The following is a 24,694-nucleotide window of genomic DNA, read 5'->3' as shown; positions in this document are numbered from 1 at the left end:
AAAACCTCTATTTTAATTTGTAGGATTGTTTCACAATATTGCCTTTTACTATTGTGTTTTTGATCAAAAACTGCAGTCTTAGTGAGCAACACTAAAAACTTCTTTTAAAACATCTTCCCAAAACGCCAACATTTCAAATAATAGTGTATATTTATATGAAATGCCTGTGTGTGACAGAATTTTATTAAGAATAATGTCTATTGTAAAGCAAAGTCAAAGTTGGGATTGGCTATGCTACAATTATTTTTACACTGATGTATATGAGGGATGTAGTTGTTTTGGAAAAAAATTCACGTGAGAAGTAAATGCATTACTTTGTGAAATATGCGCTTGCTTTGCACTGTGATCATGTGGGCTGAGAAAACCAAACAAACAAAAAAACACACATGTGGAATGATATGACAAGGTTACCAAGCTGCAATACAACATTACACAGCCTTTGAGACCGGCAATTTTTGTAATAAAATGAATTATAACACACTTATTTATTTAATTACTTAATTTATTTAAAGCACTTTTAAAGCACTAATCCTATCCTGGTTTGTTGAGTGAGAGGCTTTAAACTTTTATGAGTACGTTGTGTTCTACATTTAATGGAATGAGTGGAGACACACACGTCTTATCTAGATCGAGACATTTATTAAAAGAAGTGACAATGTTTTGCACTGAGCACAAACAGCACAAGGTTTAAAACACCCCCTAACTGTGCTCATAACAAACCATACAGACAAACTTCTTTTCCGTGGATGCCTATTTAAAAACACTTACACAATACTGCAAAATATTTAAACTGAGAATAACATTATTAGGACAATCTTATGTCAATGAAGGCACAAATCGACAATCGTAAGTCAAGAGTAAAAAAAAAAATGTACAAAGTAACAAAGCCATGGCAACATACAGAATATAATACAAGACACATTAAATAACACAATTTAAATATGTAGTATATCCAGTCAAGTTTTCTCAATGAACTATAACAGATATCCTATAGGATAAACATTTTTTTTCCAGTTAATTTTATTATATATATTTAAATGGTTACAATGTACTTCATATAAAACTGCCACATTGACGCTTAGGTTGACAGAAATGCCTTGTAATGTATATCTTAATGCAGTTTTTTAATATTGAGCACATACTCAAAGTTTAAAGCCAGACTATTATAGTTCACACTGAACCCACAGTAAAAATGCCTCATGCAACCAATGTTTTGAAAGCCTGTGTGAGCAATTTAGGAAATTAAACTAGAGGAATAACCAAAAATGAATATAACGGAAAAAAATGGCATAGTATCTGCATTTTATCTTGACATGCCATTTTATGTTGAACAATAAAACAATTGCACATGCACACTATATACCACTTCCTGACAATTTTACGGCTCGAGACGTGACCTTTTGATTGCCGTTTTTTAAGTGAAACCTTTTCCATCTTAATCTTTATTTCTATAATCTACTGCCTTAAGAATATGTGTCTTTTAACACTCCACCTTCTAAAAAGAATAGTTTGGCATCTCTTTCCTGTCTTTAAAGCCCTGTGCTGTTGAAACGCAGGTCATTTCTGGACCAGATCTACACCGTAGGTCAAAGCTTGTCTTTCCACACTTTCATGCTTTCAGGGAGCTCATATAATTGGCCGTGTGCACTTGCATTGTGTGTGCGTGTCTGTGTGAGAGAGAATGTACGGTATCATAACACTGATGCCACCTTTGACCTTTCCTGTCCTTTGTGTTGCACTAGTTGCTCTCTAGCTGATCTCAGAGATACGTCAACATTTGCATGGTTCTGCTTCTGTCACAACAGGTTAAAATGAGCTCTGAGATCATGATATCCTCTCAGTGTTTTTTTTTATTTTTTATTATTACTTTCCTTTCAAAAAAAGTACCATGGTACAGAAAAAGTAATATCACCGCACTTTGATATATACCATAGTACATGCTAAAATTAATATTATACTCTAAGGCAGAGTTATTAGAACATTGATTTTCATTGTATTTAGAATTTTCACATTTGTTTAGTTTTTTCTTTTCTAAATTAAATGGTAGTCTTTGTTTGTAGTATTTTAGGGCTGCCAAAGTTAATGGATTCTTTTTATTTTATTATAATAATAATAAATTAGCATTTTCCCCCAACAATATAATTGTAGTACCATGATACATGTTAAAAAAATAAAATAAACCTTGGTGGTACTGTAGTATCTTTTGGTACTTTTCTGTAGGTTTAATCAAATCTATTTACAAAAGATACCCTAATAAAGACAAAATGCTCCTCTATCTTTTTGTGTGTAATAAACCTACACCTGTATGTCTTTTCAAATTCTCGAAAACATTCCTTTCCTTTAAGTCTTAGCATTACTGATGTACTGCTGTGTATGTACTTCACTGAAATTGCTGGTATTATACAATGATAATTTATTATACACATGTTCAAATGGCCTTTATCTAACACTTTCATAATGCATGAACTGTATCGATGAAAACGCTCTCCCATAAACTATGCAATTGCCTTGGTGTTTCCAAAATGTCCAAACCATGAAGGGCAGATAAATACAGTAACTTCAACACAATTCCAATTCCGGTCATTACGTGCTGCAACTCGGAGAACAGACGATTTAAAGTGCTTCCGTTGTTCCCCCTCGACTGTCGAGTCTAAAACGAGAATATCATGAGAAATGCTCATCAACGAGAGTTGGTGAATGGAGATTTGAAATGTCCCGCTTCTCGACCTGTAAACATTTACCCAGCAGCACTGTGATGAGAACGACAAGCTGGGAAAAAATTTCACTCTTCCAGTCTCTCCGCCTTTTTGTTCAAGTCTAGCCTAGCTGGCTGCTAATGTCCAGGGCTTTCTGGTACACCTGGGTAACATCATCCAGATCGCCCAGCAAGGAGAAGCTCCCATTGTCTCCAGGGGAACCAGGAGGGCTACGGACACCCTTTCCACCATGAAGGGGTGCCACGGTCTGAAGGCCCCTGAACCCCGCCGTCTGCAGCAAGTCTTCGGCCGACAGCGAGCCCCGGATGTTGGGTTTCGGAGAGGCGGGTGGCCAGTCCAACGCCATGTTGGAAAGACCCATCTCCTCGTACAAGATGCTGGAGGGTCTGCTCTGGCTCCGCGGGCCATTTGAGTCTGCCTGGGCCTCTCCATGGACTCCCACGGCACTGTGTGTGGAATATTTCCCATTACGCTTCAATATACCTTTCCTCCCAACAGTCCGTTTGGTTGGTGAGCTATTCGGAGGCTGCACAGTAGCACCCCCTAACAGTTCAGAGGATTCGCTGCGCTCCGGCGAGGAGTAATAACCAGACTCGCGCTGCTGATTGTTTTTCAGAATGCCTTTCTTGGGTAACATAGACACCATTTTGGCTGGCGAGCCACCCAGGGTGTCTTCTCGCTCTGGACTCGAGCCGGACTCGACATCTTGGTAGCAAATGGACCGTCTGAGCTCTACTTCGCATAGACTCTGGGACCGCTGGTCTCCACTGGTCGCCCGAGTCTTCAGGATGCTCTTTGGTCTCTTGAGGCCTGACTTCTCCTCTGCAACACCCCACATCCCAACATCATTCTCCTTCATGGACTTTCTCAGACGGCGGGCTGGAGTCAAGGCTGTATTAGTGCCATTGTTAGTGCTACCAGGCTCTGGGCGTTGAACTTTGCCTGGACGGACCTCTGTGCGGTTCTGCCAGTCAATGAAGCGGGCCAGCATGGGTGAGCTGTTCTCCCTTTGCGTCTGGCAGTCACACACGCTGGTCTTCCAGCCCCAGTTCACCCACCAGTGATTTGCAATGTCTTCAACTGTAGCCCTGCGATCTGGATTAACCATCAACATCCAGCGGATCAAACCACGAGCGTCTGAATGAGATGGAGAGATTTGAACTCGGTCACGTAACTGAGATTTGGGCTTAGATGACTTAGAAATATCTAGTGAGAAGAGACATACCTGATGACTGTGGCGGTTCTCTGTATTCTCCGTTGCTGATCTGGCGAATGAGTCTATGGTGGTCACCTCCATCGAAGGGCATTGTTCCGTACACAAGAGTGTATAGTAATACGCCCAGTGCCCAACTGTCAACCTGTCAAAACAACGCCACATTGGTAAATTGGTCCACTGGGAGATACAGTTTTGGAAAATGGTTAATGGAACATTTAAAATGAAAGTTGCATTTAAATAAATAAACACCAGTGTTCTTTATTACTGGGTTTTTTGTTTAGGCCTTATATTTTTTGTATATGAATGAAAATATCCTTTAAATGTAGTAATATTGATTAATTTGCAAGTTTTAGTCAAACTATGATACTATTTTTATGAGTTACGTCAAATTACACAAAACAAAATATTATATAATAATTATTTGTAATATATAAAAATTAAGGTATACATTTATTTACATTTTTATATTTAAAATATATAATTACAAAATGTATATATTATATTTTATTAGTGCTGTCAAACGATTAATCATGATCATCCAAAATAAAAAAAATGTGTTTACATAATACATGTGTGTATACTGTGTATATTTATTATTTATATATAAATACACACATATACAGTACATATTTTGAAACTTTTTCATGTATTTCCATTTATATATTTATGTACATATAATTGATATTACAGATAAATATTTTAAATGTATAAACTTAACATATTTTTCTTAGAATATATACATGCATGTGCGCCTATTTATATATACATAATAAATATACACAGTACACACACAAATATTATGTAAATAAAAACTTTTATTTTGGATGTGATCAAACATGATTTATCATTTGACCGCACTATGTTTTATAAAACATAACATTTATATAAACGTTTAGTGAATTATTAATTTAAATGATTAAAATATTCGTAATGTATTTACAATTTATATAGACAACTGTATAACAAAGTATATTTATATATTTACATTAATACATAACATTTTTCAAAAACATATACCATTTATCTTTTTAGTAATTTTCTTTTTTACATTTTTATTTAAAAAAAGTTAAATTATGAACAAAATGCTCTTTTTTTCTTACACACACACACACACACACACACACACACACACACACACACACACACATATATATATATATATATATATATATATATATATATATATATATATATATATATATATATATATATATATATATATATATATATATTTTTTTTTTTTTTTTTTTTTTATATATTTATCAACTTCACAAACTGGCTAACCTTTGTACTAGTTGAACATGTGCCGGTAAACACTTGTCGTCACTAAGCAATAGATTAAAAGGTTGTGTTATTTTATTTTCCTGCCTGGGCCACAAAGTCAACCCCACCTATATTTATGAACATTTAATCAAGCTGTCATTGTACACCTAATGCATGAGAACAATAGGTAATCTCACATATATCTGTGCAGCAACAGCCACCATAATTCCTGCCCGTTATTTAATCATTTCTTGTGCCGACCTCGTCTGACCCTGCTGCACCTCTGCTGATTAGCCAAGGGTGCAGGTCAGGAATGAGAAGGTATCGAGGGGAAACAATGGCTGATTACAGCGCAGGAAACGTCCACTCCCCAAACTCCAGACCTGTCTGACCCTGAGTAGATGTGAAGAGCTCTGTGATTGTTGGCCCAGATCCACTGATCTCTGACCAGCAAGAAGATGAACACTGCCTTTCCCATGGTCTCCAGTTATGTAAGGATGATTGAGAGACCAGGGGGATCACTGTGAGTGTATGATTGAATGTCCAAAGTCTTTTAAAGTCTTGCATGTGTCATCGTACAATAAAAAACAAAAAAAGTCTGGCAATTTTTTTAAATCTTCCTGTGTTATATTCCTCCAAGCATTAGCAACCTTGAAGGGTCTATAAGATTGCATGATATCCTGAAAATAGCTTTGAGATTAGTCCTCATTCTTTTTGGCAAAGCATTTGTTTCTCATTGGATTATGGAGGATGTTGGGCATGCTGACTGACTTGGCCTGTTAAGCGATTGCTTTGGGGAGTGACTGAGTTTGGATGTGGAATGAGGGGTGGTCTCACCTCCCTCAGACATGAGTGGAAACGCTTTCTCTTTCTCTTTGTTATCTGTGTTTTGTTCTCTCTTATCATTTCGAGACAGGAAATATGTGAATGTGTTTCCTAGCCTGGATGTTTTAAAAAATGAAGGCCTCTTAAATGGCAACGTAGGGTTGCATAACTGGAGAATATTAGTTCATAATGTACCTCGGGGCCTTTATACGGTCGTCCGTTCACAATCTCAGGGGAGGCGTACAGCGGGCTGCCGCAGAATGTTTGAAGAAGCTTGTCCTTATGGTAGAGGTTGGACAAACCAAAATCTGCAATCTGGAAGTAAAAAAAATAACCGAGTCAGAACAGGCTGATATTGAGTAATAAATCACTAGAGGAAAATCAGGGCATACTGTACCTTAATGTTACCGTTGTCATCCAGGAGGATGTTTTCCAGCTTGAGATCTCGGTGTACTACTCCATTCTGTAAGACATCATCAAAACCATAGATTTTAGATCAACTTATAGGCACCATAGGAACATCACTTTTTATACTGCCACTTAGTTTTGTCACATGTGACCATGGACCACAAAACCAGTCACAAGTTTCAATAAATAAGCTTTCCATTGATGCATGGTCTGTTAAAATAGGACAATGGTTGACTGAGATACAGCTATTGAAAACAGTGGAATCTGAGGGTACAAAAATAATCCAAATAATTCATAATTTTGACCCATACAATGTATAGGTTAGTCTATTGCTACAAATTAACCCGAGCTACTTATGACTGGTTTTGTGGTCTAGGGTCACATATTTGATGTCCTACGAAACACTGTAATGAACAATAAATATACTGTTATTCTTTAAAGACAGCAATATTTTATGGAAGAGAAAAGTGACATTTTCCTTCATCCACTGTCAAAAGGCCTGATCTATGTATCTCCTCTTTCCTTTCCGGGACGACCTCATTGGAATCCCCCAGCTGAGTTGATGACATCATCAGCCCAGCTGTATAGAAACAAAGGCCAAGCCCAGGCTGAATTTCCCCAGGGCGTTTCATTTTCCAGCGGACACGGCCCCAGGTACCGGCTGACCCTTTGTACTGATCTAGGAACGGGATATTCTGCTTTAATCCTACCCTTAACCTTTATAAAACTAGACAAAAATATGCTCCAAAATGTGACATAAAAGGGCAAACAATGCAGAAATATGTGCTGGATCAATGCGAACGGTCAACTTGAAGTATATCACATTCGGAAAGTGGGAAAAATGGGAGAGGAGGAGGGGTTTGGCACCAGGACAGGAGAACACAGCTGCTCTCTGGCTCCACAACCTTTCGCATCGAGACGTTCTTGGAAGTTTAGTTTATCCTTCTCATATCACGTCAAGTCCTCCTTCATGCAGTAAATCATTTTATTTACTCTATAGAGAGCTTGTGCACGGCTGCATGAGAACATTGCACAGATCACAGATGGCAGTTGTTTAGTTTGAGAGGCCGTAAGGTAAGAGACACTGTGCTATAATGTAATTGTAATTAGGGTTAAAGGCTAAAGCACCTTAGCTACATGAGGTTGAAGGCAAGAAATGCAATAGAGCCTATTTTTACATTTTTCCTAGTTATAAGCTAGTTTGCCTGGTTAAAGCTAGTCCCCAAACTGGCTAGACTGGCCAAGCTAACGTTTAGCAGCTTGATTTCTCTAAAACCACCCAAAAAAAAAAAAAAAAACAGCTTAGACCAAATAAGATCAGCAAACTGGCTTTTTTTCACCAAACGGTTATTACAATAAGTATAAATAAAATTACATTTTTTGATCAAACACATTCAATTTACAGTGGCATCTGAATATCATCCACAGCTGGAACTAGCTGTTTTATTATTTCTTGAAAACCTTTGTCTTCAGCTTTTCACCTAGTTTGAAAGAGCATACATTTTGCATGTGTCTTCAGTTTGCTCTCTGCTAACATATCTTCAATATGAATACATAGTCCAACCAAAAATGGCACTTCTACCATCATTTACTCACCCGTATGTTATTTTAAACCTGTATGACCTTTAAGACTTGTTTTTTTTAATGGAACACACACACACACACAGCTATTCAGAAGAATGTTTTGACGGTTTTTGTCTACATAATGTAAGTCAATGTGGTCCAAAAATTACACCTTTCATCATATGGACCAAAAACCCCTCAATTTTCAGAACATCTTCTTTTGTGTTTCCCGGTAGAAAAGGTCAGACAGGTTTAGAATGATATGAAGGTCAGCAAATGAGTTTTTCATTTATCTCCCCACACAGCTCCACCAGTGCCACCCTCACCTTGTGGCAGTAATGAACAGCAGAGACAATCTGTCTGAAGAAGTGTCTGGTCTCCCTTTCGCTGAGCCTTCGGCGCTCGCTGATGTAATCGTACAGCTCGCCCTTACTGGCATATTCCATCACGATCACAATCTTATCCTTATTCTCGAACACTGTGAATAGAAGCAAATACAACAGCGGTCAATTCGATTACTCAACATGATTGCATTATAGGCATTGGCGTGTTAAAGCGACGGCGCATGGAAATTAAAACAGCATACTTCAATTATATCCGGCTCTCTAGCTAAATCTCTCTGTCATTGACTGTTAACAGTCTGGCTCGAGCTTTCGTTGGACGGTTGCCAGTATGTAGGAGTCAAAATTGCCAGCGAGTCTGGCTTTAGTCAGGGTCATGGCGATTAGGAGCTGTCTTTGCAAGCGAGACCACAACTGTTAACAGGTGTTAAGTGCAGAGAGGAAGCAAGATTTGGTGTACGTGATCTTGGATGGTGGCGTAAACATTACCGTTCTAAGAAAAGGTACATGTTTTGCACAACACAGTATTCTTAGTAGCAGCTCTCAGACTAATAGCCATCATCAAAGACGATCAGATAAGGGTTTATCTTACAAATCTCAATGGAAGTAATGGGATCTCAGTAAATCTTTGGATTTATTTTGCAGCAGGAGCATCTCTATAGTGACCCTTCATTGTTTAACCACCAGAGGCTGGTTGTCACAGTGTTGGTCAGTGAACCGAATAGACAAGAAAGGTGGGTTTCCTTTGACTCTCTTGGAGTCACTCTCAACAGCATGTGTATTTGGACACCTGTTGACCGTCTAGGACTAACCGAGCTTGTTGGAATAATCTTTGAAAACCAGTTAAGTTCACGTTCAAGACATCCAAAGCAATGCTAGAAGCTAGCACTGAGTAATTACCTCTCTCGGCTAATCCGTATTAGACACAGGAGACTGAGCACTCTTCGTTTTGGAACTGACTTTCAGACTGATCCAGGGTCAGTAATAATGACCCCTGGCTGAGAGCATGGCGTGAGTCCACAGCCTTGGCGTCTCCCTCTGTCAGTGTGGAGATAAAGCAGCTTTGTTTTGAGTATCGCTGCATTCGGGGCCTAATTTGATGCTTTTTTGATTTATGTTCTAAGAGGCAAAGCTACATTCGCGGGACATTTCAAACATGCTGATGATTGCAGGACTGTAATGACTTCCATCTCCATTTGAGAGTTTACACCCCCAACAACGTTGTTGCCTGATCAACACCCTTGGGCTAGCAGGGTGCGGTCAGATCACATAAATAAAACGTGAGGGCAACTGATCTAGAGATGATTGGATGTTGAGAAAAACCACACGCTGCAGCAAAGGGTGTGGAGTTTGCACATGTTGAGAATCAAAGTTGAAGGGGTTTATAGACTTGTGATGTGTGCTCGGTTTCTGAATAGATTAAGTAAAGTTGTGTTATCTCATAGACAGGGTTTTACAACTAGCCGTGAGAGACACACACACGACACACTTCATTATGGAGTGTATCTGCTGGATTTGGCAGATATCATGATCTCTGCAGCAGTGACAGTCTCCACCCACCGGTGCCTGAGCACGAACACTGAATCCTGAGTTTATCACAGTATGTCTTCCAGGAATACTACAATAGATACAAAACAGCATCTGTTTCTCAGCAAACACTGTATGCAGCAACAAAGCACAGTTACATGTTGACTATGTTTAAAGAGGTCATACGACGTTGCTAAAAAGAACATTATGTTGTGTATTTGGTCTAATGCAATGTGTTAATGCGGTTTAAGATTTCCACATTATGTACAGTACATTATTGTTGTATAAAAAAACACATTAGATTTCAAATCTTTTTCTATTCTATCTGTTTTCTATCTATGCTATCATATCTTTTTATTTATTATATAATTTTTAAAAGTGTACTACAATAAGCCAACTGAGACTTGTTATAGCACTTATATAATTAATGTGATTGTTATAGAACTATATCATTGCTCTTTGGTTGATTTTGATTGTTTCCATTGTCCTCATTTGGAAGTCGCTTTGGATAAATGCATCTGCTAAATGACTAAATGTAGATGTAAAAGACCTACCTTCATATATAGAGATGATGTGTGGATGGCGGAGAGAAGACATGATCTCAATCTCTCTGCGGATGTGCACCATGTCTTGTTCATCTTTAATCTTCTCCTTTCGGATGGATTTAATCGCCACCTGAAAAGCAGCAAGCAAGTAGAATCAGCTATGTGAATCCCATTTGTAACATGTTAGTGTTTAGGCAAAGGACTATTAGTGATTCGTTTGGAGAAATTAGAAAATATTGATGGATTCCTGGTTTAGAAGCAGTATTTGATTGAGCAGTATTGATGAAGATGAGGGTCAAAGGTTAAAAAACTCTGATTGATGATATTTGTGTTCCAGTGGCATCCTGGCTCCGGGGTCATAGATCATAGAAACAGAAGAGCCTACTCCCTTTTATGGTATCAAGGAGTTCACAGGAAAATAACTTCCTGTCTTAGGTGGTCAGGTGACCCACAAATTTGTCGAACTAACAAATCTAGTAGTAATAGCACTCTTTTTATTTAACCTTCAGAGCAGTTTAATATAGGGGGTTAAAACATGGACTTGGGTTGTAACAGTTAACTAACACTAAAATACCACACAAAAAAAGTTTTCATTACAGTAATTAAAATAAAATGTAATAAAACTTAAACTTATTTTATTCCAGATAGTCGCTATACGGCAACATTTATCATTGCATTCAGTTTAACTTGAAGTACTAAAATAAATTAAAATCAATATAGCAAAAACCCATGCAAAAAAAAAAAAGACAAAAAAAATGATAAATGGAATAAAAATGAATTAAAATTATGAACAAAACTACAATAATGTCTGTTTTACAATAAAATTACATAGCATCTTTAAAATAGTGTGATAAAATACAATAAAAATTATGTAAACGAATTATGTAATATGCTTATAATATGCTTTAATTATGATGAACTATGTAGATAGTAATTTAAAAAATGCATATCATTATTTTATTCCCTATAGAAAGCATTAAACTTTATCTCAGTACTTTTTTTTCCATTTTCTTTTTCAAAGTTCTGAAGAGAGAGGTTTTTTTGTAAGCTAAAGGCAATGATGGTCTAGATCTGGAGATCTGGAGGCTTAACCTTGAGCGAAAATGGGTTTCTGTGAAGGTGAATGGCTTTTTTTTTTTGGGAGAAGGCGCACCGCAGGAGTTATTTTTAAACGTCCCATTTACCAGCTCTCAAACAGGCTCATCATCACAGAGATGTGTCAGTGCTCTAAAGCCTGCTTTCAAAGAACCTCTTTTTTATTTTTACATATATATATATATTTATATATATTTAATAATGCAATGTTATCTCGACATATATATGATTGAATTTTAGTGGCTAAATTAATTTACTCAATATCTTAAATTCTTATCCTTTATGTGCATGCTTGAGGATGCTGAGAAGATTTCTGCCATGCCAAGTCTGAGTGGTCATGACTCATGAGGAGGGACTAAAGTTGCAGGAAGTTTGAAGCATGTTCCTCCACTGACTCATAAACATGGAGAAGGGGAAGTAGCGCTGACAGAGCTGACTTCCTGTCCACCCAGTGCAGTTCACAACCCTGCCAACCCAGGCCTTTTAGGGGCAAAATGGTGTTTATGCAATGTATTGTTTTCTTGTCAGATGACATCTACAATGCATACATTGAATGTTACAGCCTTATCAGTGACTTATGTAAGACTCATAGTGCAGCACTTGTGATAAATGTATTTAACGCGCCACTTGGATATGATCTGTCTGGTTACAGTCTGGTGTTTGTTACAAGGCTGGTGTGAGTGCATGTGTTAAGAGCCACGATGTGATTTAATGTCTTATCCTCTCAAACTTTACCCTAATTACAGTGAAAGCATAATGCAGGCTGATTTTTTGACCTCGCTGAAGGAAGCGCACATGGTTGAGTGGTATTGTTACCCAGCCTGTGGCTACAGATCATTAAGCCAGCCTGTGTTTGATGCCTTTGCCAGCTGGCTGTAGGCTTTGCTCTTTTCTAACCCCTGGCTAAAACTGAAGCCTTCTTATTGTCTCCTAGACATAGACCAGCCCATTGTCTGAGCCTCACACAACAGCTGTGTTGTTTTACCTGTCCGCCGTTTAAAGGGGAAAAGGGGAGTACCTTTACTCACCGGAGCACTTGTGCGGAACAAGGTTTTGGAAAAATGCGTTATAGAAAATTAAACAATGAAGGAGCAAAAAAACAAAGCCAGTTATTGCATATGTTGTTTCAACTTCCTCTGCCTTTTCCATCTTTCTATGTCATAATGTTACGTTAGCATATATAACATACTATGTCAGTGTCCTAAAAAAAAAAAAAAGCAAAAAAAAAAACCTGAAATTCAACACAACCCTTGTTGACAAAATTATTTTTCATTTAAATGGAGCAAGCAATCAATAAAACTCTAAAATACTGTTTCAAAATGATAGCCATACAATGTAAACAATATGCTTTTAAAAATTATTTTAGTGTATGAAAAATATTCTTCTAAATTCTTCTGTATATATAATTTATTTTAGATTTTTTTTTTTTGGTTACTGTTTAAACAAGTAATGTATCTAAATTTGTACTGAACCTGTAATATTCCTAATATTCCTTTAGATGTGGTAAAATCCTGGTTTATGCCTAAGATAAAGTGCTTGTTTGTATAAAATATAGCCTATATGAGATCAGCTAAAAATGTATTAGAAAGAAGCACAATCAAACAGTCAGTATATATGTTCTGGTTTAACTCATCCCACAAAGTTCTGAATTCTTTTCTTTGCTACTAGCATGAGTCATGCTTAGCTATATTCAGCCATCTGTCCATTCGGACAATGAGCATGGACTGCGACTCCAGAGTTTTTTCAGTTCGTACATACTACTTTATCATCTGCCCCAGCCCACAATGTCTACATGTCTTTTTGTCCATCACCAAACCCCCATTTAAATAACAAAGCAAATAACTAAAGCTCACTCACATGTGTTGGCAGGGAAAACTTTTAAATGCATATGCTTGAAAATTCTTTACCGGTGCCAAAATCCTCACCAAACAAACACCAGTTGTGTAGGTCTCCACAGAACCACACTGTCTACTGTTTCAGTTTAATCGGACGTTGTGGTTTCAGTAATTAGGTTACCAAGTCCAGGATGTGACTCTGAGAGCATCCTGCGCTCAAGCAGCTGTTGACATCAGGCCACATTTTTCGCCCACAGCTCTGACCCACTAGATCCATATCTGCCCCACTCAAGATGCAGATCTGTCTCGGGATTAATGCACTGACCTAGTTCCAAAACAGAAGTGGTTTATCCTAGTTTTTCCAACTTATCTTGCTCTACAGATGTTGTGCATTTCTTAGCAATGGTGGTGAGGCCAAAGCGGTACGTAAAGGAGCTTAGGTTACTTGCGACATAAATATACCTCTCATGCTTTGAAACCTTTGACCTGCTCAAATTCTAAATGACCTAAATGAGCTGACCCCGTTACTGAGGGACGGAAGACAGCACTTGCCCTGTGAAATTGTGCATGTAATGATGGTCATTTAATGCACATTTACTTTCACCAAATTTCCAAAGGAATGTTTAATTAGGTGAACTGATATCAGGTGAAACCCACACAACATCTCCCATATGAAAGGATAATTACAACCGAGATCTTAGATCCAATAGGACAATGAGATGTAACAGAAACATTCACCTGTCTTCTGCTTCTCCGTGATCATTGCTCACTCTTAAAAATAAAGGTTCTTTAATGACATTGATGGAACTTTAACATCCATAGAACCTTTCCATTCCACAAAAGGTTCTCTGTAGTGAGATGTTCTTCACAATGAGAAAAAAAAAAGTTTTTTGAAAAATGGTCCTTCTGTGGCATCACTGTGAAAATCCCCATTTGAAACCTTTATTTCTAAGAGTGATGGGAAAACACACTATATTTTTTGAACTTCAACACTCCGCTCTGGTTTGACAAGATGCAAAACTCATTTAGTTCTTTCAAAATAAAATATACTATATCATACCTATCTAAAAGATCTCTTGAGCTTTTAAATAGCTTTTTTTTTAATTGCATGTTGGTCAACTCACCGCTCGTCCAGTGTGCCTCTCTATGGCTTTCTTCACTTTTCCATATGTTCCTCTCCCGAGGGTTTCGAGCAGCTCGTAGCGGTGCTTCAGGTTGTGTTTGTGGTGATGTTTCTTCACGCTGGAGCCTCTCCGTACAGCAAGAGAGGCTGGCATCTCTCCTCCGGGATAGTCCACCGGTAGAGGCTCACTTTCATTCGCTCCGTTACTCGCTAACGGGGATGATTCCGTCTCCATGGTTTCCTCGGCGATGTGTCCAGATGCTCGATCAGTCTTAGGATCGGCGCTCAGCCGTTAAAGAAACTCAGAAATATCCCGAACTCGGTGTTCAGTCGATAGTTAATCTAATGAATGAGGATTGGGATTTGTACGGGGCGTCTGAGAAGAGCGACCCGTCAGTCATTCATCGGTGAAGTGCTCGTCTCGCTTCTGGCAGCTCAAATATGCGCGACTCCATGCTTTACCCGTCCATCCCACTCCCACTACCCCCGGTGCGTGTTCCTCCTCCCCTTCTCTTCCCTTTTCTCCAGAGTAAAGACTACAGGAATAAAGAATGCAGCCTGGATGAAGCCGGAGGAGGAGTTATAAGTGCAGGTCTCTCTCTCTCTCTCTCTCTCTCTCTCTCTCTCCTAATGGAATAATGGCATGATGGCGTAATGGAGAACACTTAATTGTATTTTATTAGGTTTGGTCAATGCTTTCCCTTCATCACTGTCCCTCAATTATGCTTCCATTTAATGTGCTTTATTGTCATGACGAATAACTATACATTTCTAGGGCTAAAGCATTTCCAGTTGCATGTGATATGCGTGTGTTTTGCAGCAATTTATAGTTAACATGATTACAATATAACAATAATTAAAAACAGGATTCAACTGAGTAGCGCAACAGTAGGCTATTGCTTGTCTAACATATAATGATTTTTTTAATTAACAAACAAACAAATAAATTATGGAATTATTGCATAAATACATAAATAAAAATGCATTAATGTACTTTCAGCACATTTTAGCTATATTTATTTCTATCTAAGCAAGCTCTTTGTGTATTTATTTTGTGTACTGCATTGGGCAGGTGCAGTAATGGCTTTTCTAATTGAGGAATCTCTGGTTTTTATTTCCTTGAAATCCACTTGGCTTGTTTTTGTTGGCAATGTGGTCCAAAACATTTGTAGCTCACAGGAAGAGTAGCAAACATTACGCACAGTGAGCGAAATATGGCTCAACAGCGCCCTCTAGCAACAGCACGCTATTTCTGCGGCTGTCCTGTCCTGGGATCATTGGGACGTACTGTACTGCCACCACATGGAGAACTGAAAGTACCACTAAAATAGGCTGTTTTGATTACATTCCGATACCACTCATTCTGTTTATGAAATATGTAGCCTATACTGGATACTCAAATTTGGAAAAACGTTCAGTATGCAACAGTTCAACTTAATCTCAATTGGACTTCCGTGAGACATTATTAAAAAAACAGTAGTTATAATGCAGCATTGTATGTATATACTGTTTTCCACCCTGTTATTTAAAAAAAAAAAAAAAAAAACATGCGTAACTGAAGATATTGTACAAAAAAAGTATTTGTTGTCATCTGCCCTTACTATGTTTGACACATGACTTGAGGAAGGTCAAGTTTAGCTCAAGGATTGTTAACAAATAAGTCATTTTGATATTCTATGCATGCAGTTGTATATACTGTACTATTTCCTTCCACCATAGAATAGTACAATAGCCATAGATTTAATCACTAGAGGGTTCTGTGGGCAAAATAAAAAATAAAATGTGTATTTCAACAATTCTGCTAAGTGTAATATAAAATAAGTGCATTAAATATAAATATCAGACCTGACAAGCTCTAGTTTAGGGCAGTTTTCATAGAGTAAATGCTCACACAGTCTTTACTCTGCCACAGAAGTGGCTCATTGTTCTCTGGGATTCTGGGCTGTGCTTTGATGGACAGGCCCTAAAATCAGATATGATGGCTGATGTGCAGCTGAAGTTACCCAGAGTCAGTCTGAGAGCTGAGCATTCTGGGATTGACAGTCAGATGGCCAACAGCAAAAAGATGAGTATGCAAGATCTTTTCTACCCTAAAAAGGTTAGTGAAAGGTCCTTGGTTAGAAGTCTTTGGGGTCATAAGCTCAAATGACATCAGACAGATCTGCGTGATTCAGTCCTTGCGTACAGGAAGTGAACAATCATGGTTCCGAATGTACTATGACTGTCGCTTACTGTCTTGTCTGTGGCGTGGCATAGGTTGCACTGTACATTACTCTGACATTCTTGATTTTCCTTTATGTTTTCATTTCCGTCATTCTAGATTAGTGGTTTGTCTCCAGGGTTTGTGTCATACACACTAGTCACACAGTCAGGAAATTTGGAGTTGCCGTCATTTTATTTGACATGACATGAAAGCCAAAGTATTCAGTTGTATATTAGTATAAATTGCATAATTGCACATATACAGTATAGCCATATATTATCTCTGACAATACTGTAAGTAGGAATGCAGTCTATGGTAGTGATTATCAGATTTCTTACGTTACCTACAAACTGTACTGGAATGACTGTTTCTAATTCAGGAAATAAAATTCAAAGAATGTTTGAAATATTAGCTTTGTAGAAAGAGACATAAATTATTTATTTATTATTATTATACATTTTTCTTTATCTGATAAAAATACAGTAAGTAATATTGTGAAATATTTTTACAATTAACTGTTGTATATTAGATAGATAGATAGATAGATAGATAGATAGATAGATAGAAAGAAATCAATACAGTATATGTATACTGTATATGTAATAGATATACATTAAAAATGTTTTACTTTCACTTTTGATCAATTGAATGCATTGCTGCTAAATAAAAGTAATAATTCATTAAAAAAATCTTTAATCACAATTATATATGTGTGTGTGTGCACATATACCCCAGGGGAAGTAGTCATGATGCAGTATGCTGTATCCTCTATAAAAACGTAACTATTGTTAAAATTTGAGTTTTGCGATATTTATATCTTAATTGAAAGTTTTATGAGAATAACTAATAAACCATTTATTATGCTTGATATCTAATAATCAAATTTATGAGTACAAAATATAACAGCATCAGTATTGTAGTGTTACTGTAGGAAGTGTTGTCACCCTTTAAAGGAAGTTGTGTTTTCCCCTCTGACCCACAGACCCCTGAGTCACTGAGAGACAGTCAAGGCCTGAGCAGTCTGTCATCTAGATGAATGGATGAACATTGCGCAATACACACGCACAGGCCTACTTCGGCATCAAACACACTCACACACCCTCCAGACACACAGCAATATCCAGATGTGCTGATCTACTTTTTTTTTCTATTCTTTGATTCAAAGTGATTTCTTACTTCAGTCTTACATCATTCACATACGTCAGCAACCTTGCATCTCACTTTGAATTCCACTTTAAATTACTTTTTAATTGGTTTTTCTTTCCATTGTGTGATGTATTTCCTGTTGAAATGTGGGCGGGGCACATCAAAAAGCAGTTTTAGAGATGGCCAACAGGCTCAAGTTACATCACAGCCAGATCCCAATGATCCCAGAAGAGTTTGATGCATATATGACCTAAAAACTAAAAGACATGTACTATAAGCTACAAAAGTCCAGTTTTGGGTTCTTGTAGTCTTTACTGTGTTTTACAAGTAATGCCATTTTCAAGGCAGAACTATTCTGCAGTCTTAAAGCTTTTTCCTCCTTGAACATGACAGCGCACCTGATTGCGTGACACATGGTCTGGTAAAATGGTAAAGTTCAGGCGAAAGCATCGGCCCCAGGCTGAGACTGAACTCCAGTGTAATTGAAGGCCTTTCTGTCCTACTGTATGAAGATTAACCTGCCATTACATGCAGAGGGCAAGATAGGGACACACACAACTCCCATCCAGATTTCATTTAAGAAAATAACTATTCACCCCAAAACACGTGTAGTTTTGCCCAGCCCAAATTAGTCATGAGTGAAATGCGTGCGCAGCACATTATTATTATTATTATTTTTTATGTGCAAAACAGCAATAATTAAGCAAGAGATTATGGAATAAGAAAATATTTGTATTAAAAATATTGTGCGCGCACACATACACAGATGTATATATATATTTATATTAGGGGAATATAACATAATAATTTTCAAGCTCCAGAATTGTAGTTGCAATACCATATACATTTTTTTTTTCAAATTCTTTAATAAATACAGCAAACATTGCATCTGTGCTGAAGAATCTACAGTTTTATTGTCATTTTGTGTTGTCAACTCGGTGAAAATTTGCTTTGCCACTGATAAAATCTGAAAGCATAAAACGAAAATATGATTCAGAGGAGTTTAACTTGGTACATAGAAAAATATTTTAAGGAATGAGTTGACTTTGAAGGCGAAACAGTTTCCCCCTCTCCTACTATATGCATTATTATTTTATTTTTTATTTTTTGATAATTACAGCAATGAATTGGTTTGGAATGCTAGAGTATGAAGCCTAAAGTCAGATTTATTAAGTGGGATCTGGTGAAGTCTTAACTGATGGCGCAGAGTCAAACATGCTTGAGAAGTGTGGACCAGCATGTGTCCCATTTGCTGTCCAGTAGTGCAGGTGAAAGGCCAATGTTTTTTTTTCCCTAACAGTCATGCTCAGGTACAATTCTGCACTTCAGGATCTTTAGATAGTTCTGGACTTTGTTCGAATCACGTCGAAAGCAGTACAGGAGCTCGTAGTCGCTCATGGCCTCTCCGCTTTCAGAGAGAGGAAGCATGGCCTCTGCTGCAGACAGACCTGTCACAGAGTTGCCGAGCATTCCCAGTACTCGCATCTGACAGAGGACAAGAGAGAACACTGAATGAATCACAGCGTTTTAGGCAGTTTTCACAAAGGCTACAGAAAGTTCACAAACCAATTATTGTCAACCACAAATGGTCTGTGAAATGAAATATTTGACTTTATTTTCATTTTTGCAACCTTGTTCCAGAGTTTAATTAAATTATATGTTTGATTAATTTGTCATAAAAATATGACCTACGGTAACTCATAAATACACACAATCACACAAGTGTCACACCTTTTGTTATTCCATAATTTGACGTGACTCACCTTTTCAGCTACTTTCTCCACCCCTTTCCTCAGCTCATGGGCCATGTCCCCCATCTCCAGGGCTTTGTTACTGCTGAAGCTGTTGAAGTCCTGCTGGTCAGCCATGCTCTGGTGCAGCTGGAACAGGGGGTCCCTCCAGGCCATCAGCAGTTTAAGAATCACCTCCGTTAACTCTTCACGCTGACACACAAGAGTTTAAGCAGTTCAAAGCTACAGGTATGAAGGAACAGTTGTGTTGATTTGACTGAAACTATATATATAATATACTAATGAGGTTTGAGAGTTTGAGGAGATGGTTGCTGGGTTACTTAATTTAGCAGATGTGACTTTATGTGCATTAATTGATGGGACAGTTCTCTTGGGACAGGCTGCGGTTAAGTGCTTTGCTCAAGGGCTCAGAGGTGATAAGACAGCAGTGGGATCTGAGAATCCAGTCCATTAATGACAAGCAGTGGAAGCAGAATCACAGGTGCTCGATGTGATAAATGCACCTTAGAGCTCAGCTTTGGGACGTTTGTCAGGAAGGGGTTTTTAGCTGATTAGGATGTTATACTCACAGCTAGTTTCTGTGCATTCTCTTTGCCGTTCGGAGTCAAAATGTTGGAGGTGTGACACTTGCGGTAGATCTTTCCAATATGGTTTTTGCTGGGCAGGAAATACTGTTCCTTCAGTCAAAAAGAAAGAGAAGACAGGGGTGAAAATGAAGCCACATTCCTTGCAGAAAGATGTTTAGTTTATTACTTTTGCAATTTTATATAAATACAGTTATATTTAAATGTTAGAATTAAACCATTATTTAGTGATCTTTTAAATGCTATCAACTAATAATATAGATTTTAGATTTAAATTATTTTACTTTTAGTTAAATGCGATTATGCAGTTTATTATGACAATAAAATCTGATGCACTTTTTAAAAGAATCTAAAATGTCTATTATTATTTAAATTCAGATTTTACATCAGCAAAACTAGTTCATGTCAAGTTTCTGCATGTTATTATGCATTTTAAATATCCAAAAAGACTAACACTATTTTAATACATACTAGATATGAACAAAAATAGTAAATTTAGTTGTTATGCATTTTACTATACACCACAAATATTATTTTGAAATATTATTTATAATGTTTTATAATAAGTTCAACTTATAATAGTTCTAAAATATGAATGTCTATTATTATTTAAATTCATACTTTATATTAACAAAAAGAGTTAATTTAGCTGTTATGCATTTTTAAATTTAAAAACAATGCATCTTAAAAGGTTAATTTTGTTGCTATGTGTTTTATTATGATAAATATGTAAATAAATATCTCACAATTCATACATGATATTAGCGAAAAGAAATTAATTTATCTGTATTATCAAGGAAAAATAAAATTTCAGTCTTTTTTTTCCCCTTTTGAGAGAAGTAGATTATTTAATTTATATAATAACTTTAGGTAATATTCATACATATTTGCAAATTTATACACTATGCATTTTGATATACATGATCATTTTTCTAGAAATGCTTTCTTGTATTACAAAATGTGGATGTAATACTGTGGCACAGGCACAACAATTGACAACCTCCTCACTTTACAAAGACAGTTGCATTAACACAATTAGAAGAAGAGACAGATGTGACTCACAAACTCTGAGTGCAGATCGTTGGAGAGGCTGTGCATTCTGGCGGAGTGCTGAATGACCCTGTCGAAGAGATCTGCCAGGGACGGGACATGGCATCCTGATGGCCCGTGTGCGCAGATGGGTGCGGAGCCGACCCGGCCGTGAGGATCCAGGCACAGAAGTGCCACAAGCAGCACAGCCACTGCCGGCACAGACAAACCCAAAGACAGAGAGAGAAATAGAGGAGCAGAGGGTTAGAGAAAATCTAAGTTCCTCTGAGAACAGAACAGTACATCCACAGATGGCGAAAGAGATTTGATTTCTAACTGTAGACAGCCACATGGGCTTCAAAAGCTAGCCGGTCTCCTTGAATCAGAGCCTCTGTCACTTCATAGAAATACCTTGCTTCAGGCTCCTGGACATTCTGAGAGGAGAGGAGGAGGTTGTGGAATAGCAAGGGGTCGGACTGCTATTTAAAGTGCCCAGAGTTTAGGTGCTGAGGGACGAATCTGCCCATTAAAGAGAAGGGAAGAACGAAAGGGGCGGGCATGAAAAGTGTGTGTGCGTGATGATGGCGTGATTGTCGTAGTCCATTGTGTCCATTCCTTCAATCAGGTGGTGACTAATGCCTCTTCCCCCCACCCAAGTCCCTGCAGGCTGCCCGCTTCGATTTTGCGATTCCTCTTTAACCCTCTCTCTGTCCTGTCATCTGCTCCACCAGAATAACCTGGGTGATTGGTGCTCTTGACTTCTGCCATCCAACATGACCCGAAACGCCAGTAAGTCATGCACTTTAAAAAGTAATCGTAAGGAATAAGTGGTTTACGGAAATGGACTGAGTTGCTTTTAGAGTTTAATTAATTCCGCCCTGTCAGTGTTCAGTTAAGCATCGGTGTACTTCCAAAAGACTGGAAAATGTTATGCATGAAAATAAAAATCTATTATAAAATAGGTGCATTTTTTTCATGGATTGAAATTGTTATTTTGAATAAATAAGCTTTCCATTGATGTATGATATGCTAGAATAGGACAATATTTGGCTGAGATATAACTATTTACAAATCTGGAATCTGGTGAAAAAAAAATAATAATAATATTGAGAAAAACATTTAAAGTTGTCCTAATGAAGTTCTTAGCAATGCATATTAATAGTAATATAATAATGCATATAATTGATATATCTATGGTAGGAAATGTACAAAATATCTTCATGGAGCATGATCTTTACTTAACATCCTGATGATTTTTGGCATAAAAGAAAAATCAACAATTTTGACCCATACAATGAATTGTTGGCTATTGTGAAAATATAATTTTTCACGTGAAAGTGTTTTTGGATCACAGTGAACACCATTTCTGTTTTTTTTTTTTTAAACCCAGTGCACTTGGGGTGGACACACTGATCTGACAAAAGCCAACAACCGTTGGAATTTGATGTTTGATGGGGCAAAAATGATTTCCCTTTTTCCTTTATCCCTTTGTGTTTGAATTCAGCTTGCCTTGCTGCATGTGCTCGATAAGAGACACTTGACCTCAGACATTTGTGTTAGTGTAGCTGGATGTTCAGTACCACTGTGACGACCATCATACGCCACCCAACCCTCAAGGCATGATATACATGTGTGGCTATGACAAGTCGACGTTAAACTGGATGGAACTATGACGTCAGACAGCTGGATATGGGTCAAACACAGACAGGGGGACTATTATTAGATATCAAATCTTACAAACTGTCATGAAACAGTGAGTTGTTCTCTCAAATGTTCAGGGATGAAAATAGAATGCGGACAGAATGCCACTTTAAATGATGATATGCGTGAAACATGCTGACAGAAGCGATAGAGATCAGGTGACTGGATAAAACTCTATCTACAACTAAAAATAGTTTTCTTTTGTAACTAAAGTATTTACACTTCTATTCAAAAGTTTGGGATTTGCAAGTGTTTTTCATGTTTTTAAAAGAAATAACAGAATACAGTAACAACAACAACAAAAAACTGTAATATTGTGAAATATTGTACAGTAATATATTTTAAAATGTAATTTATTGCTGTAATGGCAAAGCTGAATTTTTAGCCGTCATTACCCCAATCTTCAGTGATCCTTCAGAGATCAGTTTAATATGCTGATTTAAACATTTATTATTATCAGTGTTGATTAATATTTTTGCAGGAAGGTGTAGAATTAAGTATTAAGGTGTAGATATCAACTAGAAACATTTTGTAACATTATACACGTCTTTACAGAACACTTTAGACATAATGCATCCTTGCTGAATAAAAATATTAGCATCTTTAAAAAATTAATAATAATAAATCTCTCGGACCCCAAACTATATAGTGTTTTTAGTTGATGCTCAAGAACAGAAATGAGTGCTGCCATCATTTATGTGTTTAATTAATTGATCCACAAAACATGATTTTTGCCTGTGCTGACAGTTGTTGGGTTTTGTGTAAGTAAAAGGGGTCAAGGTAGTGTATATTTCAGATATTTTGTCTCCACGTGAGGTTAAGCAGAAGTAATGAGTCAGTATCTGTTCAAACACAACACAGTGTGGTTGTAAAATCAGACCCAAACACCCGGCGGGGCTCCACATGGTCTGTTCAAGTTATGCAACATCTGTTTAATGCAAGACAAAATTCCACATATTGTCCATCTCTCTCAATCCCTTCTCCTCATTTGTTACTGATTGATTTCTATAAGTATGCATTTTTAGCATTTGATTATGTAAAAGCAATAAAAGTTGTATATTTGTAAAAAAAAAAAAAAAAAAAAACAGAAATGAAAAATAAATATTTGGCGAGTTATTAAGCCAATTATTTAACTTACAAACAGATAGTCCCTTTAGCATTACTTATGTGTTCAGTTTAGCAGTATTTTTTCATTTATTATTATAAATAATATACAAAAATCGGGAAGTCATGGCCTAGTGGTTAGAGAGTTTGACTCCTAACCCTAGGGTAGTGGGTTCGAGTCTCGGGCTGGCAACACCATGACTTAAGTGTCCTTGAGCAAGGCACTGAACCCCCAACTGCTCCCCGGGCTGCCCACTGCTCCGTGTGTGTGTTCACGGTGTGTGTGTGTGTGTGTTCACTGCTGTGTGTGTGCACTTTGGATGGGTTAAATGCAGAGCATGAATTCTGAGTATGGGTCACAATACTTAGCTGAATGTCACATCACTTTTATTAATATTATTTTCCCTACATGGTTTGAAAGAATATTACTGTATTTTATTTTGTTTATTTTTTATTTTTTTAATTAAGAATAATACTTCAACAGGGAATTCAAATGCTTAGTTCTGATATAATGACAAACTAAACACAAAACTTTCTTATACTCCCGAAGGTCATTAGTGCTGTCACTGTGGCAGTAGGATAAATGAGTTAAGGAGCATTATTCAGGTTTTTCTGTTGTAATGGGACACAGAAGGCTAAGATGATCCAGCACCATGGACAGCAACTACATGTCCCCTTTTTTTTTTACTTTTGTAAACTTTTAAGAGACAGTACATGT

At 37.3% G+C, this 24,694-nt stretch overlaps 2 protein-coding genes across 2 annotated transcripts; both read right to left on the bottom strand.

Moving 5' to 3' along the window:
• Positions 1-619: 619 nt before the first annotated feature.
• Positions 620-15,009, bottom strand: LOC113063664 (NUAK family SNF1-like kinase 1). The gene is made up of 7 exons (XM_026234002.1): positions 14,460-15,009; positions 10,415-10,535; positions 8,319-8,470; positions 6,419-6,484; positions 6,217-6,336; positions 3,943-4,075; positions 620-3,854 (listed from the first exon to the last, which is right to left on the bottom strand). The coding sequence occupies exons 1-7, from the start codon at positions 14,691-14,693 to the stop codon at positions 2,818-2,820; spliced, it is 1,863 nt and encodes a 620-aa protein (XP_026089787.1). The 5' UTR covers positions 14,694-15,009; the 3' UTR covers positions 620-2,817.
• A 3,696-nt stretch (positions 15,010-18,705) lies between these two features.
• Positions 18,706-21,677, bottom strand: LOC113063810 (prolactin-like). The gene is made up of 5 exons (XM_026234149.1): positions 21,583-21,677; positions 21,205-21,383; positions 20,128-20,235; positions 19,571-19,750; positions 18,706-19,292 (listed from the first exon to the last, which is right to left on the bottom strand). Exons 1-5 carry the CDS (start codon positions 21,602-21,604, stop codon positions 19,101-19,103), a joined length of 681 nt encoding a protein of 226 aa, XP_026089934.1. The 5' UTR covers positions 21,605-21,677; the 3' UTR covers positions 18,706-19,100.
• Between the last annotated feature and the right edge of the window lie 3,017 nt (positions 21,678-24,694).

The sequence above is a fragment of the Carassius auratus genome, chromosome 4, assembly GCF_003368295.1.
Source record: "Carassius auratus strain Wakin chromosome 4, ASM336829v1, whole genome shotgun sequence".
NCBI classification, from domain to species: domain Eukaryota; kingdom Metazoa; phylum Chordata; class Actinopteri; order Cypriniformes; family Cyprinidae; genus Carassius; species Carassius auratus.
Note: the sequence above shows the minus strand (reverse complement) of the source record. Positions and strands in the feature narration are given on the sequence as shown.